This window comes from Scyliorhinus canicula, chromosome 9 (genome assembly GCF_902713615.1).
Source record: "Scyliorhinus canicula chromosome 9, sScyCan1.1, whole genome shotgun sequence".
Taxonomy (NCBI): Eukaryota; Metazoa; Chordata; class Chondrichthyes; order Carcharhiniformes; family Scyliorhinidae; genus Scyliorhinus; species Scyliorhinus canicula.
The window spans coordinates 134,365,525-134,381,141 of NC_052154.1; the positions used below are offsets into that span (position 1 = coordinate 134,365,525).

At 41.9% G+C, this 15,617-nt stretch overlaps 1 protein-coding gene across 1 annotated transcript in view; it reads right to left on the minus strand.

The window, feature by feature from the left end:
• The window catches only part of LOC119971723 (glycogen [starch] synthase, muscle-like), a 162,728-nt gene that overhangs the window by 106,547 nt on the left and 40,564 nt on the right, over positions 1-15,617 (minus strand). The window contains 3 exon segments of the mRNA XM_038807667.1: positions 1,863-1,980; positions 3,239-3,383; positions 9,560-9,745. Coding sequence (XP_038663595.1) covers positions 1,863-1,980; positions 3,239-3,383; positions 9,560-9,745 — 449 coding nt within the window.

Genomic DNA, 15,617 nt, shown 5'->3' on the forward strand with positions numbered 1-15,617 from the left:
GAATCTGAAACCAAAGAGAAAATGTTGGAAAATCTCAGCAGATCTGGCAGCATCTGTAGAGAAAGAAAAGAGTTAACGTTTCGAGTCCAGATGACTTTTGCCAAAGCTATAAGACAGAGAAAGTGGGAAATATTTATACAGTGGAGTGAGAATGAAAGATGAGTCATAGCCACAGAAACCCAGGGAAACGGGGTGCTATTAGCCACAGAAACCAAGGAGAAAGAGTGCTAATGGCAGTCCCCAGAGAGAACAAAAGGTGTGAGAGAACAAAAGGTGTGAGAGGCCAAACAGCCGAGAAACTAATATCAGAGGGTAAACTGTGACAGATGTAGATGTGGAGGGAGGGGAAGGGGGAAGCAAAGGGGTGAAAGGGCAAGGAAAGGTGGAAAAGATGGGGGGGTTAAATATAAATATATAAATAAAGACAAGAGAGAAATCAGTGGTAAAAGACAGTTAAAATGAAAGGGGATGAAAACAAATGGGTCGAGGTGGGGTAGAGCTAATCATCTGAAGTTGTTGAATTCGATGTTGAGACCAGAAGGCTGTAGCCACGATTACTCCCACAACCAGTTTTTGATCTTGGCCAAGATAAAGGAAGGTTTACATGTATTTCCACACCTGCAGGATATTTCAATGTGCTTAACAGCCAAAGAACTACTTTTTGAAACGTAATCATTGTGGTGATGTAGGAACCGTGACACCCAAATTGTAAACAGCAAGCTCCCACAAACAACCAATTGTTAATGACCAGTTAAACTGTTTTTTGGGGATGTTAAGTGAGGGGTAAATATTGGATAGTTCACCCGAGAGAAAATTTTTCTCTTCTTTGAAGCAGTGCCCTGGTTCTTTGACATCTACCTATGCAGGCAGATGGGGCCTCAGTTTAATATTGCACCTAAAAGACGTCACCTCTGACAATTCAATGCTCCCTCAGCACTACACAGGAGTATCAACCTTGATTCCCATCCTTAAATCCTTCAGTGGACTTGAACAAAGAACCTTGTCACTCAGTGGTAGGCTTGCTGCCAACTGAGTCACAACTGGAAACTGTAAGAGGGAAACTTCTTCAAAGAGTGAGAAGCAAAACTTAAACAACACAGGGCACCTTCGGCTGCACCTGTGCCACATTCACTGAAACAAGATCCTGAATGTTTCTTCTGACTATATAAATGGCCTCACTGTTTCCAGTGCTCAAAACATCAAAGGGAAAAAGATATGTATTGCTGCTCAATGATAGATATTTACAGCACCTTCACCCCCTGACAGAATCAGTATAAGCATTTATCATTTCACATGATGCTCATTCCAAGTGACGGTCTCAGCAAAGTGGATGTAGCAGTGAGGGAAATGCATGGTATCAGGGCTGTAGCATTGCCATATAATACCTTATATGAAATGAAAATCACTTATTATCACAAGTAGGCTTCAAATTAAGTTACTGTGAAAAGTCCCGAGTCGCCACATTCCGGCGCCTGTTCGGGGAGGTTGGTACGGGAATTGAACCGTGCTGTTGGCTTGCCTTGGTCTGCTTTCAAAGCCAGCGATTTAGCCCTGTGTTAAACCAGCCCCTAAACCAGACCAGTTATGTAACTGCACTGGAACAATACCAGCTAAAATGGTTAGCAAACAAAATGTCAGCTTAAATCATTGGAATACGTGGAGCTGTGGCTTTCAGGTGTCTCAACGTTATTTTTGAGCAGATGTTCCAGAAAAGATTCTTGAGGAAACTTTTTCATGGTTATATGGTTGAGTTAACATTCTCTTCACCCTTCCATCTCCAAGGTGAACCCACTACAACATAAAATGAGACCAATTCCCCACCCTTACACTGTGCCCGCAGGTTTACTAAGTTTGAAACTTACCCATAGAAGTGCCCCCGGACAAACTCCTGGATGTGACTTTTACTGCGTGCATGTAGGTTCTGGAATTCATGCATCGCAGAGAACTTCTTTATGTTGAGTCCATTGGGAGTGACCACATCTGAATAACAGAAAACAATCAACTAGAAAACATACGCAGAGAAATTTAAGACAGAATAAATCTGTAGTTGTGATAGAGAATAATATTGTGACGAATACGTTAAGGGTTTCCAACATTTGCAATATTTATGCTTCCATGTGACTAGTTCACGGTGGTCCAACCAGACCAAAATACTACGGATGGTACAAATTCAAATTGAAAACAGGAAAGGCTGGAAATAATCAGCAAGCCTGGCAGCATCTGTGAAGGGAGAAACTGAATTAACTTGTGGTCGAATAACTTTTTAGTAGTTGTCTCAACATCTAGTTTACCAAGACTAGTTTTACTCACTGCAAATGGAAACCCTCTACAATGGTGTCATGGTGAAACAGGAGGACACATTCCTTCTGATCAGCTGGGTCGATTACAAATGTCATCTGAAACATTAACTTTATTTCCAACTTTTTCTGTTTTATGATAATAAATATTCACATAGTTTTAAATCAAAGAAAATTCTCTTTTGTGCCCAACCCAGGTGCAGGTCAGTAAGGCCCAGGTTCAACCACTGGCTTGTGCAGGGTTCGTTGATCACAGCTGTACTGGCACTGAGGCACTATAATTGGACTCTTTGGCCAATGACTGGGTAGAGAAAGCAGCAAAAGTACAAAAAATTGCTGAAAGGTGTGACGTGTCTGTGTGATGACATCAGCTGAGGACAAGATCAGGCTCATTTGTGATTCCCCACTTCTATTAAATAACACGTCAGCACTCACCAGCTAGGCACTTTCATTGGGGAGGTGATGCCGTTGTGGCATTGTCATTGGACTAGTAATCCAGAGACCAAGGTAATGCGCTGCGGCCCCAGGTTCAAATCCCACCACAGCAGATGGTGAAATTTTAATTCAAAAAAATTCTGGAATGAAAAGTCCAACAATGACCATAAACCATTGTTGATTGTTGTAAAAACCCAGCTAACGTTCCTGAGAGAAGGAAATCAGCCATCCTTACCTGGTCTGGCGGACATGTGACTTGAGATCCACAGCAATGTGGTTAACCTTTAAATGGCCTATGTCTAGCAAGTGACTCAATTAAAGGCAATTAGGGATGGACAATAAATATCAGCCCAGTCAACAATACCCACATCACACAAATTAATCTTTTAAAAAATGTCACTCCCCTGGGTAAGGTTTCTGGAGGGCGGTGTAACCTCATAGATCAGTATGTTTAGGAGAGATGGGGGGAAATCTGTCGAGCAGAACAGCGACTCAGGTCAACTCACCTGGTTTGCGTTTCAGCAGATGTTCAGCCTCCATGGCTGTTATCTCGGACACTGTGGTGAACACATGAGCACAGTGGACAGCGGCTCGTTCCATGCAGTACCGATGGTAAATCTGCCTTGATCCAGCCTCTTTGTCAACATCAAACTGTTTCAAGAGAGGAAACAAGCTATGAAATAAGTGCATAGTTTTAGATAATAAAACAAATTATGAAGAAAATAGTGAAGCACGAAAATCTGATACAAACAAAAAATAATGGAGTGAAGCATATGAAGGACAGGAAGAGTGCAGCTGGGTCCATTTATTTAATCAAACTGAACCATCAAATCCTCCCTTACCTACCCAACTCAGTCATGCAATCTTCAAGTAGTGGGCATACCCAGCAGACAAAATTCCTCTCATTCTGTGTGAACCTCTCACTATCTTCTACAACTAATGATGTATAAAAGGGAGAAAGAAGTCCAATCAATGGTGAGAAGAAATTGGAGATTGAAATGTTTAAATAGATAATAGTCTAACAAAACGTTATTAGGGGTGATTTTGTTTTTTGAGTAGCAAATCAGTTCTAATTTGGATTAGAAAATCAAAACACTATGTTGAAAATCGGAAATAAGAACAGCAGATGCTGGAAATAAACAGGTCTGGCAGCATCTAAGAACAGAGTGGGGAATGGAGTTAACCTTTCAGGTCGATGACCTTTCATCAATCTATTAATTTGGACTGCCTGATTTAAGACCCATCTGAATCCCAAGAAAGCACTCAATTTTCCAGTCTAATCTCATTTGCACAGGGACTATACAACTGGTAGGAGAGGAAAACTACGTAAATCAAATTTCAATTAATTGTTTTATTCTCTTCAGTCATTAAACATCCGTTGATAAAAGTTCATCCTAAATTCTCACAGCTTTCGTTTCAATTAAAGGAAAGTTCCTGGAAAGCATTAAAAGGCTATAAACAAGCTAAGACTGAAGGGATTGAGGAACCAAGACAAAGGGATTTCTATACAGAAATCATTGAATGTGGCAGACAAGTTGATAAAGCTATTAAAGAAAGCAAACAGGAACAGTGATTAATAGTCGAGTCTGGTGATTGTCCCTTAAAGGCAAGACAGAACAGTATAGGTCACACGGCCTGTGTGACCAATCAGGACTCAGTGTGGAAACACCCTATGGTGAGACAGGCTCCGAGACAAGGAGATGTTTCGGAGCAACAGCCATGAGGCTGCTATATAATTCTTATTGAGAAATTATTTTGTATTTCTAATGAAGTCTGTGAAAGTGCATTTAGTGAAGGTTCAATTGCAACCTTAACTGTCAGTCATACTCGACAGATTCAAATTTAATTTGAGGATGAGCGCCCCAGGCGAATCAATCAGGACTTAAACCGAAGCAATTATTGGAGTATTGTGATTTTGGAACCACCCTTAATGACACGTTGCGGGACACGTTAGTCTGTGGTGTGAACAACAACGCTCTTCAACGCAAATTGCTTCCAAAGGTCATTATAAATTTTAAACAAGCAATGGAAATGGTGTTGACCCTGGAAAGCCATGAAAAAGGTGCACAAGAGCTGCAAAGTGCACAAAATGGTGCCATTCACCAGTTAGGGCAGGAACCTGCAGCTAGCTATGGTGCCTAAACCGCTGAAACAGTCACGAAGCAGGAAACAATTTCATCCACCAACAAAACAGAAAGGCACAGAATAGGCAATCAGCCAGTAATGCTGAAAGTGGAATGGTACTGATGTGGAAGTAACCACACTCCTGAGTCATATCGGTCTAAGTCGGCTGAGTGTTTTCTTGTCACAAAAGAGGGCATTTGATAAAGCAGAGCTAAGTCAAGATCGCCAAGTAATCGATTAACTAAGATGTTACATGCATACAATGTGGAAGAGCCCAGCACCTATGATTCCGGCATTTAATCTAAAAACAGGCAAGGTAGACCTTATTACTGTAACTTCACCGATCTCCGTGGTATTAAACACATAAAAACTGCGCTGTACGACCCAGCATCGAACAGACCAGCTCAAAGAGCCACCCAACTTTCAGGTCTGGCCTAAAGAAACTGTCAGGTGGAGCCTTGGGCGACTAAAATCTCACAATTCCTCCTTAGCTATCCTAACACTGCAGGAATTCCACCAGCAAAACTGCTAATGAAACTTCATCTCAGAATGAGACTGAGTCTCATGTTTCCAAATTTGCCAGGGAGGGTAGGAACCAGCCAAAGGAGTCAAAAAGCAAACCATGGTTCGCACAATACAGCATGATCATTTATGGCAAATGAAACCCTACATGTGAGAAACTTCATAGTGGATCAATCTGCATCCCTGGAATGATTGTCTGCATGACCTTTCATACCAAGTGGACGTGGAGGATGGATTGTTCGTAAACACGTGAACTATTTGAGGAGTTGAAAGACGCTCCACCAGTCGGTGTAGCATAAGAATGTTATTGAACCCTTAAGCACCAAAGTACCTGATCGACCTGTTATTCACATAACTGATATCTCTGTGGCAGCAAATAGTGATGAATCGCCTGTGTCAGAAGAGTGCCTGTTATTGCGGTTCCTGTTAACATTAATTCAGTGGAATCACCTCACACAACAGAATTACGCTGCTCTACAAGAAACAGAAAATTCCCTCAAAGACTTGATTTATAAGTGTCCAAACCATGTGCATAATATTTAGATAGTATTTAGGACTGAGTGAATTGATTATTGAAGATGGAAATGCGGCCGGGGGGGGAGATGGGGGTGCGCCCTTTAAAGCCAACAGAGAAGAGTAAAGTTCACATGGCCTTGGCGACCAATCGGGATTCGGAGTGGAATCACCCCATGGTGAGAAAGGCTCCTGGACAGAGACATTTTGGAAGCTAGATACAGCCACAAAATTATTTTTATGCTCACTAATGAAGTCTGTGAAAGTGCATCATTACATTGAGTAAAACAATAAGCAAGTTGTGCTACACATTTCTAAATCACTGGGCAGGCCTCAAGTGGAATAATATGTGCAAATTTTGGGCTTCAGAAATTATATCAAGGCATTTGAAAGGGTAGAGGAGAGATGCTAAAACAGATCCATGGATGAGGACCTTCTGTCACATGGAGAGACTAGAGAAGCTGGGAGTGTTCTTCTAAGAGCATTGAAGTATAAGGGAAGATTTAATTGAATAAATAAGGAGAAATAGTTTCCAGTGACAAAATGATCAGAGGACACAGATTTTGTTTTTATGCAGTGAGTTATGATTGGAGTATACAACCTGAAAGGGCAAGAGTGACATATTTAATAGAACCTTTTTGCAAGAAATTTGGAGAAAAACATAACGTAGAAAAATTCGCAGGCCAAGGTGACGAGCTCAGAAGTGGGACGACTGAAACAGTTCTTTCAAAGAACCGTGTTACCAGATCCAAAAACATAGCTTATTGTTGAGTGAGGACTGGGAACACCAAGCCCTCACAAACCTCGGGCTTTTCAGTGCATGTGCAGCCCAGCATTTATTGTTCCTCCAGCCTGGAATGGGCCCAGTGAGCCTCAGTAAAAAGAAGATGGCGCAAAATGCCAATCATGTGACTGGGGAGCAGAGGGCCGTAACTACAGAAAAGGGAACGCGAAAGAACAAGTGAAAAAGCCACCAAGGGGAGAACACCAATAGGGAGTAAACCAAGGGAAGGAGATCCAAGCAGAAGGTCTACAGTTCACAGTGAGGGCTCAGGAGAAACCTTTGAGATTGAAAGTAGCAAAAGGTTGAAACTCCGTGTTGAGGGCAGTTCGGGAAAACCTTTTGAGGCAGTGGGGTTTTACTTAGCATGGCTGAAGAGCTGAAGTTGTACTTGTGAGTTGGTGCTGGACCCGGAAATCCATGGGAACAAAGTCTGAGGAGAAAAGTTTGAATCCTTGTTAGGTGAGCTGTAGTTGACGCAGGCTGAGTCGGAGTGATTTTTGGAGAGAGTATTCCAGAGTGAGATATTTAGAGTGTAAAGACTAGAATCACTCATCGGTGTGTTGGAGTTTGAATGAGATTGATTGACTCAAGTGTTTGCTGATGTCTGACAGAGTTGCTGAGAAATCCGTGGAATCATTCTTGGGTGCATCTGCCATTTATTGTTCATTGCAGTGTGATTGACATGTATCTCATAGTAACCCTGAAAATTAGAGTTTAAGATAGATATTGTAAATTATTTTTAGCTTTCTGATCTTGTACAGTTAAATTTACGTTTGTTTGTTCAAAACCCATGGAACAGGGCCATATAATTCCTACAGTGCAGAAGGAGGCCATTTGGCCCATCACATCTGCACCAACCCTCTGAAAGAACACCCTACCTGAGGCCACTCCCCCACTCTATCCCTACAAACCCCCCCTAACCTGCACTGGCTGGACACTAAGGGGCAGGTTTAGCATGGCCAATCCACCTAACATGCACATCTTTGGACTGCGGAAAGAAACTAGAGCACTCGAAGGAAACCAAAACAGGGAGGAAGTATAAACTCCACACACTCACCCAAGGCCCGAATTGAACCCGGTTCCCTGCCGCTGTGAGGTGCTAACCATTGTGTTGTTATCGTGTAGCATTATTCTCTTAGCAAGTGTCTTGAATATCAAACTTTGTCTATTTTAAACAAATTGTGACTGGTCCCTAACCGGATCATAACAACACCTTGGAAGAGTGTGGGCCAAGATCACAACAACTCATAACGGAACAAAGGGCCATAAGGCCTCCAGCTACACTATGTTTACATGCAAGGGACCTGTGGATGAAGAACATACAGAAAGCATTTGATCGGGTTGCTGATGGCTGTTGGAAGTGGAGATGGTACTGCAAAAGTTGCTTGTGAAGGGTTTCCCGTGCTGCAGAACTGGAGCAGGTGCCAGAATTCTGCACTGTAACATGCGGAATGCACTGCACGGATGGGCAAGTTTCAGGCCATAAACAACTGTTACTGTTCCTGCACATGTGCAATCTCCATGCCACATTACAACCACCGTTAAATGTTTAGTCAAAATGTTAGCTTCTTTCTCTCTCCACAGGTGCTGTCAGACCTGCTGAAATTGTGCAGTATTTTCTGTTTTTGTTTCATTACCTAGTGAGTTTGCCTGGGTCTACAGAAGTGATTGCTGGCATCTCGGCATCAAGAGCAACTGAACAAGCAATATTGGGTTCTGATCACCATGATCTATCTTTTTCCATGTGCCATCATGTCTAATATGATGTAGTGTGATGGGAATGTTTCTGTGAAGTGTTTTCACATGAGGCTTTGATGGTTAGTCATTAATTTGCACTTGACTGGGGTCAGTCAGCTTCCACCAATAACATCAGCCAATCTGAGGTTTGCTACTTCTCTTTGCAGATGCTGAGGATGTGGGCAAGAGTGCACCTCTCAGGCAGCCTAAACTGGCCTGACTACATCCTTCTGGTTCCCTTTCCTCTGGAGGTGTAACCTATTATACAGAGTTTGGAGAAAAATAACTAACAACAGTAACTGGCTGTCATGTGGCTTTCTGCAAAATGCTAGTTAAAGAGGGTTGGGATGTGGAGAGATGTAAAAGGCATAATGCACAATTTTAACTTGTCCAAACCTTTTAATGAACACCTGTTTTATGTCCTGTGCAATTTTCAACACAGGAAAAAGCTTATAACGTACGCCAAAACAACACCAGCTATTTTTATGCTACTGCCAAGACCAATTAGCACTCCAGTGTTTTGTCACATTCAAATTCAGTCATTAAAACCTGAAGTATGATTGAAACAGTTCATGCCTTGCATCTAAAAGTAACTATTTTTACAGCAACTTGGAGTAAATGGAGTGAGTGATTTAGTGTTCTGTGATTCACTGCTGAACTCTTTGGCTCCACAGCAGAATTGTAATTACCCAGCTGATCAGAAGGAACGTGTCCTCCTGTTTCACCATGACACCATTGTAGAGGGTTTCCATTTGCAGTGAGTAAAACTAGTCTTGGTGAACTAGATGCTGAGACAACTACTAAAAAGTTATTGCACGTCCCAACGGAAGAAAATTATTGACGAGCCTTTTGTGTGCTTCCAGTACTTTTCACGCTTTCGTGCCATGGTTCCAGGATTTGCAATTCTTTTTATTATTATGTCCGGAAAACAAAGTAGCCTTTTCTCTTCTGAAGATAATTTATGCAGTGCTAGTTTGACTTGGATGAATTTACAGCCAAATCCCAGAGCCAAATCCTTGCAGCATTCAGTGCTCAGTCAGCAAAAGTAGTTGCAAACTTCCTTTGTACCATAAATGTCATGTGCACTTTGACACTAGGCAGTGTGCCTACCATAGAAAATACACCAGTGCTGCAAAGGTATACTTACGTTTTTCAGGGAATTGTAAAAATCAACATTCCCAGCACAGAGGTAGCGACCCAACAAAGTTGCATGGGTTGTAAAAATTGTTGCAACAGGCAGTTTCCGAATGCGACACATAACAAGGCCAATCCCAGACAGCCATTCATGGAAATGAGCTAGGAGAAAGTTTTCACCCTCACATTGGGCTGCAAACTAGAAAAGAAAGTTTGTTTTAATCACAAAGACTAACACATTTATTTAAAAGAATCATAGAATCCGTACAGTAGTGTTGCACTGAAACAAAACACACAACACACAAAATTCAAATCCCAGATCGATCATCCTGAACAGCCGATTCTATAACATACAACAATAGCAGGGGAACGAAGGGTTAAAACTTCAGATCAAAGGGAAAATCGGAGAGTGCTCTCAGGCATAACTTTAACCACTAAATATTTCTGATGAACAAAAAACATTAATTAGCAGTTACTGTAAGCTTCTATGTTCACATTGTGATAGTAATCAAACAGATGTTTTCAATACACACTTTTCTAAAAATGTTCAAAACAACTGGTCATTTTCCCTCAATTTGTGATATTTATTTATTCTCCGATTTTCAGTATTCATTTCTTCTGCATTTTATTTCAAAAGATAAACCACTTGTCCATCTACTGAAACACTGAACATCTTGTCTAACCTGAAATACAAACAGGAAATGCTGGATAAACTCAGCCAGTCTGGCAGCATCTGGAGAGAGAAACAGAGTTAACATTTTGAGTCCGTATGACTCTTCAGAACTTTTTATCTCGCCTAATCTATCTGCTTCATTTGCAGCCTCAATTCGCTGAATTTATCCATTTTAAAGTTACAATTCATATCATTATTATCTCTGATTTTGAACCACGTGAAATGTCATAAATACATAAGAAAAGGATCAGGAGTAGACCCAGCCTGTCGAACCTGCTTCACCATTTAATATCACAGCTGATCTTGTGGTTCAACTCCACTTTCCTGCATGCTGCCTATATCCCTGGATTCATTGACACACCAAAAATCTGTCAACCCTCTCATCCTAAATACATAAATAAAATAATCTCTATTGTCACAAGTAGGCTTACATTAACATTGCAATGAAGTCACTGTGAAAAGCCCATAGTCACCACATTCCGGCGCCTGTTCAGGTACACAGAGGGAGAATTCAGGATTCTCAGCTGGTACGGGAATTGAACCCGCGCTGCTGGCCTTGTTCTGCAGCACAAAGCAGCTGTTTAGCCCACTGAGCAATCTAGTGAACATTTGCTGTACTGTCTCTGATGCGCCCTACTGACCCCTCGCCTTGCAGACTGGATACATTGTGCTCCATCGAATCAGATGTGCCCAGCCTCCATATCAAGATTACCAAAGCATGGCAGCCAATTCTCAAATTCAATCAACAATTCATCTCACATCTCTTGCCAGGGACCAGGCTCAGGGGTGAGACCCAGCCCGTCCCCAACTCCCGAACCCTTCAGGACACCCAACACACCCAACAGCAGAATGTTGACGACACAAAGACAGCCCCTAACCAGGTACAGTGCTCGTTTGAATGCAAGAACCCTCTCATGCACCCCCACTTCTCTTCTAAATGTACCCTGCAATCCCCTGAAGTAAGCTCGAATGACCTGTCCCACAGAGCCTAAATTCTCAGTCAAGGCAACATCTTCAATGGCGGCCATTATCCAATGCACACAGCACAGTCAAGGCAAGAGCTGTTCAGCAGCAACTGCGCCACTTCCAGCTGGGCCCTACCCCAGCCTACTCCAACTGCCATAAACAAACGAGGATTTCAGCATTTCATCTTGGCTTTTTCAGGCTAATCAGGAACTTCTAGGGACATGGCAGACTAAGAAAAAACAAGTATGACATGCGAATCACGGTGAAATGACGGATTAAAAGACAAACACAGCCGGTGCACGTGAAAATGCTACTGCTCCAGCACTCACATCACGCCACCCCACCCAGTATTTGTAACTATTAGTTGCGTTGTCTGAGCTAACTTGGGCCCTGTTCCTTGAGGCTTCGTGTTCACGATCTTTTGACTCAGCTTGGTGTTAAATTGCTTAATTTCTGCTTCTCTTCCAGCTATCATAGGTGCAGACGGTCTGGTATCCGTAAAGAGAAAGTTGTGTTGGGTGCAGTTGTAGTGTTGTTCTCCTGTTCCATACTGTGCTTGTTGGTGAAGCCTTTTCTGGGTTTTTGCCCCTTACTTGATTTTGGTGCTACATTATTTTGTAACCTTGCTGCATTATTTTATAAACTGTAAAATCTCAATAAAGTTACTTAGAAAAAAAAACCAATACTGAGGAAGATGGGATTTACTTTCCTAAGTGTCTTCCTAACATAAGATCAGGAATCAAGGAATAAAAGCTGATGACTGACATACTTCTTCTATAAGGAAGGTAATGTAACACTGGTGCTTATATAGCTGAACCCATGTTGTGTTGACAGATTTGATGAGAGGATTGCAATTATTAATAGAAAATGTATCACTCAAATTGAGCCCACGGTGACATTTGCATCCCCACCATCAGACAGAGGATTGTACTACAAAGCCAGAATTGATTAACTTCATCAGTGGATTGCAATCCTTAGCAGGGGCAGACACTTCTTTACCTGTGGTGCCTATTGGCCAAATTTTGCAACACCCAATGATTATGAGTAGCAGCTAGCAATAGAAAACCTAGCAGGAAACTAAATGCTCAACAAAGGCAGCCTACATAACACTTCTACATTTATGACTGCTTATTCATCAACTGCATCAAATGGGAAACCCAAGAAGCTTTTCAGGGACACTGAAGGGTGATAGTTCAACCAGTGGACAATACGCAGATTGCCTGGCTGGTTGGTCATAAACCCACTACACAAGTTCTAAGAAAAGGGTATATAGTGAAGAGTACACCCAGTTACTCAATCATGGAAGACACCCAAGACTCCCATCTGGCCAGCAGCCACCAGAAGAATGTTTTCAGATCATATCGCAGAAATCCACCCACTAAAATGTGTTCACTACACAGATTGAGTGCACAATGTAGCAAAATAAACAGTTGGAAATAGTAATCAAAACAAAAGATACCCCATCTAAAAGTGCAGGACAGTAACACTTGTGACAGAAATTTCATTCATCAGGACTGTAGGAGGCATTAGGCCTATGTGAGTAGATTTCTTGTAGGCATATCCATAGATATTAAGGAACCAATAATAATGGTCCACAACCAACCAAATTCTACTCCCCCACCATGAATAAAAATGTCAGAAGTTAGAACCACTCCATTCCAATAAGTAAAACTAGAGACATTATAACAAGATTAGAGTATGAAGAGAGCAGTCTGGGCAGATACCAGAACCTGGATCCACAGCTGGATTGTGGTATTCAACTTTACACTTTTGTGGTGCAAAATAAAAATATACCATTATGGTCAAGAAAACCATGGATCCAACAAGTAGCTCTAACAATGTAAAATAATGAGAATAAAGATGAAATAATTTCCTTCATAAACAGGAGATTTAATTCAAAAAACACAATCCTTTACTAGGAATTAATGAATCACAGGTCAGTGTGAAGATTTTAAAAGAGTTAACTAACATATCTTTGTTTGCAAGAAAAATGGATTCCCTGCTGACAAAACCCACGCATAATCGTCCACGTGTGAGGATGTAAAGAAAATTCTCAGAATTTAGTGAAACTGTGATAAATAATAACCTTAGTAATTCTGCACACTGGAAGGGGATGTTACCTATTAAGTTTTAAGCTTTTCTTCGGTTATTCAGGAGACTGATGTACATAGTTGGAATTGACCTTCAATAACAACCATCCAGCGTATGGCAATGGTCCAAAATTCATTTCACAACGCTTCAGATTTACTCCCTGAATTAACTACTTAAGTGGCTTTTAAATAAATGAGATTTCGACAGTAATTCCCTACTCTTTAAGTGCATATTAACGTGTCAATTGAAGTAGATTACTAATTATTAATTGCTTAGTTCCACAATAAATCATACAGTCTGAATTCTCAAGAGCATTTTCAGTTTGTAGTTGGTGTGAAACCTACTCATTATAGCAGAATAACCAAAGAAGGTTTATCAGCTTTTTAATCTGACTTGATAAAAGGACAGGTAGGTTATTGGACCCAATAATAATTGAGAGGCTATAGTGAGCAGGAGACAGGCAATAGCTGAAGAAGCTTTGACCTGTCATAGCATCCGATTTCAACAGGGAGATTATCTTATTTTTAGGTTTGTGTCCCCAATGTGTATCAGCTAATTGGACATGATGCAATCTCACATTGGGTTTTTACATTGTCAATTCCAAATTGGATTTTGAAGGACTTGGGCGGTCCTGTAAAGAGTTAGTAAACTTTCAAGTTCAAGATCTTAAAAGGCTATGCACCATTTAACAATACCATTTGACGTGCTCCTGGCTGAAGTAGAAGATAATCTCCCCAGTATCAAGAAGAAAGCTGCTGCTATCACTACAAAGGTGTACTTTGAGATCACTGAGGTGGTGAGCAGCAGGACTACTTTGTCCCGTACTCAGTGCAGGAAGCGCTCAAGCGACCTAACTAGGTCAGGGCAGATGATTAGAGTTATAGGTTTATGGCGTTTCTGTAGTGTACACCAGTCCAAAGCTGTCTTGTCAAACCTATTTCATAACAGTATGATTTGGATAAGTGTGAGGTTATTCACTTTGGAAGCAAAAACAGGAAGGCAGAATACTACCTGAATGGTTGTAAATTGGGAGAGGGGAGTGTTCAGCGGGACCTGGGAGTCCTTGTGCACCATTCACTGAAGGTAAGCATGCAGGTGCAGCAGGCGGTAAAGAAGGCTAATGGTATGTTGGCCTTCATTGCAAGTGGTTGAGTATAGATGCAGGGATGTGTTGCTGCAATTGTACAGGGCCTTGGTGAGGCCACACTTGGGGTATTGTGAGTGTTTTTGTCTCCTTCTCTGAGGAAGGATGTTCTTGCTCTCGAGGGAGTGCAGCAAAGGTTTACCAGACTGATTCCAGGGATAGCGGAACTGTCATATGAGGAGAGATTGACTAAATTGGGATTATTCTCACTGGAGTTCAGAAGAATGAGGGGGGATCTCATAGAGACGTATAAAATTCTAACAGGACTAGACAGGGTAGATGCAGGGAATATGTTATCAATGATGTGTGTGTCCAGAACCAGGGGTCACAGTCTGAGGATTCAGGGTAAACCATTTCAGGCAGAAATAAGGAGACATTTCTTCCCACAGAGTGGTGAGCCTGTGGAATTCATTACCACAGGAAGTAGTTGATGCTAAAACTTTGAACATTTTCAAGAGGTGGCTGGATATAGCACTTGGGGAAAATGGGATCAAAGTCTATAGGGAGAAAGCAGGATTAGGCTACTGAGTTGGATGATCAGCCATGATTGTGATGAATGACGGAGCAGGCTCGAAGGGACAAAAGGCCTCCTCATGCTCCTATCTTCCAAGTATGTATCTATATATAACACTCCTCATATCCACGTGAAGAAACCCTTTGCTCACTTTCTCACCTCTCTTATCTATCCATCACTGCTATTTACCCTAATCCTTATGCAATGTAATGCATCCACCTGATAGCCACATTCACCAACATTAGGTGGAGACATTCACACACACACATGGTTCTGTCACTCCCAGCAATTACAGAACACAAGGAAGAAAAGAGAACTTGAGGTAGGTGGATGGTGCAGCTAACACTGCAGAGAAAGTAGGCAGCCACGAAGATCAGTGGCATCACCATGTCCATGACCAGTGGAGAAAGAGAAATTGGGACCTTACAGCTAGCTGGTTGGTGACAAAATTACAGATCCCTGACCCACCATCTTGCATGAAGGCCTGCCTTCGCAACCTTGTCCTTTGCCAGAGGTGTGGTGATCCTTAGGTTAAACCACCACCAGACAGATCTTCCCCTCAAAGGAGAACGCAGACTATGGGCATCTGGGAGTACGGTAACTTTACCAGACTCAGTCATTGTGGCTGGGGCCAGAATTATCCAGTCGCCGGGATTCCCTTTTCCTGCTGGCAGCACACCATC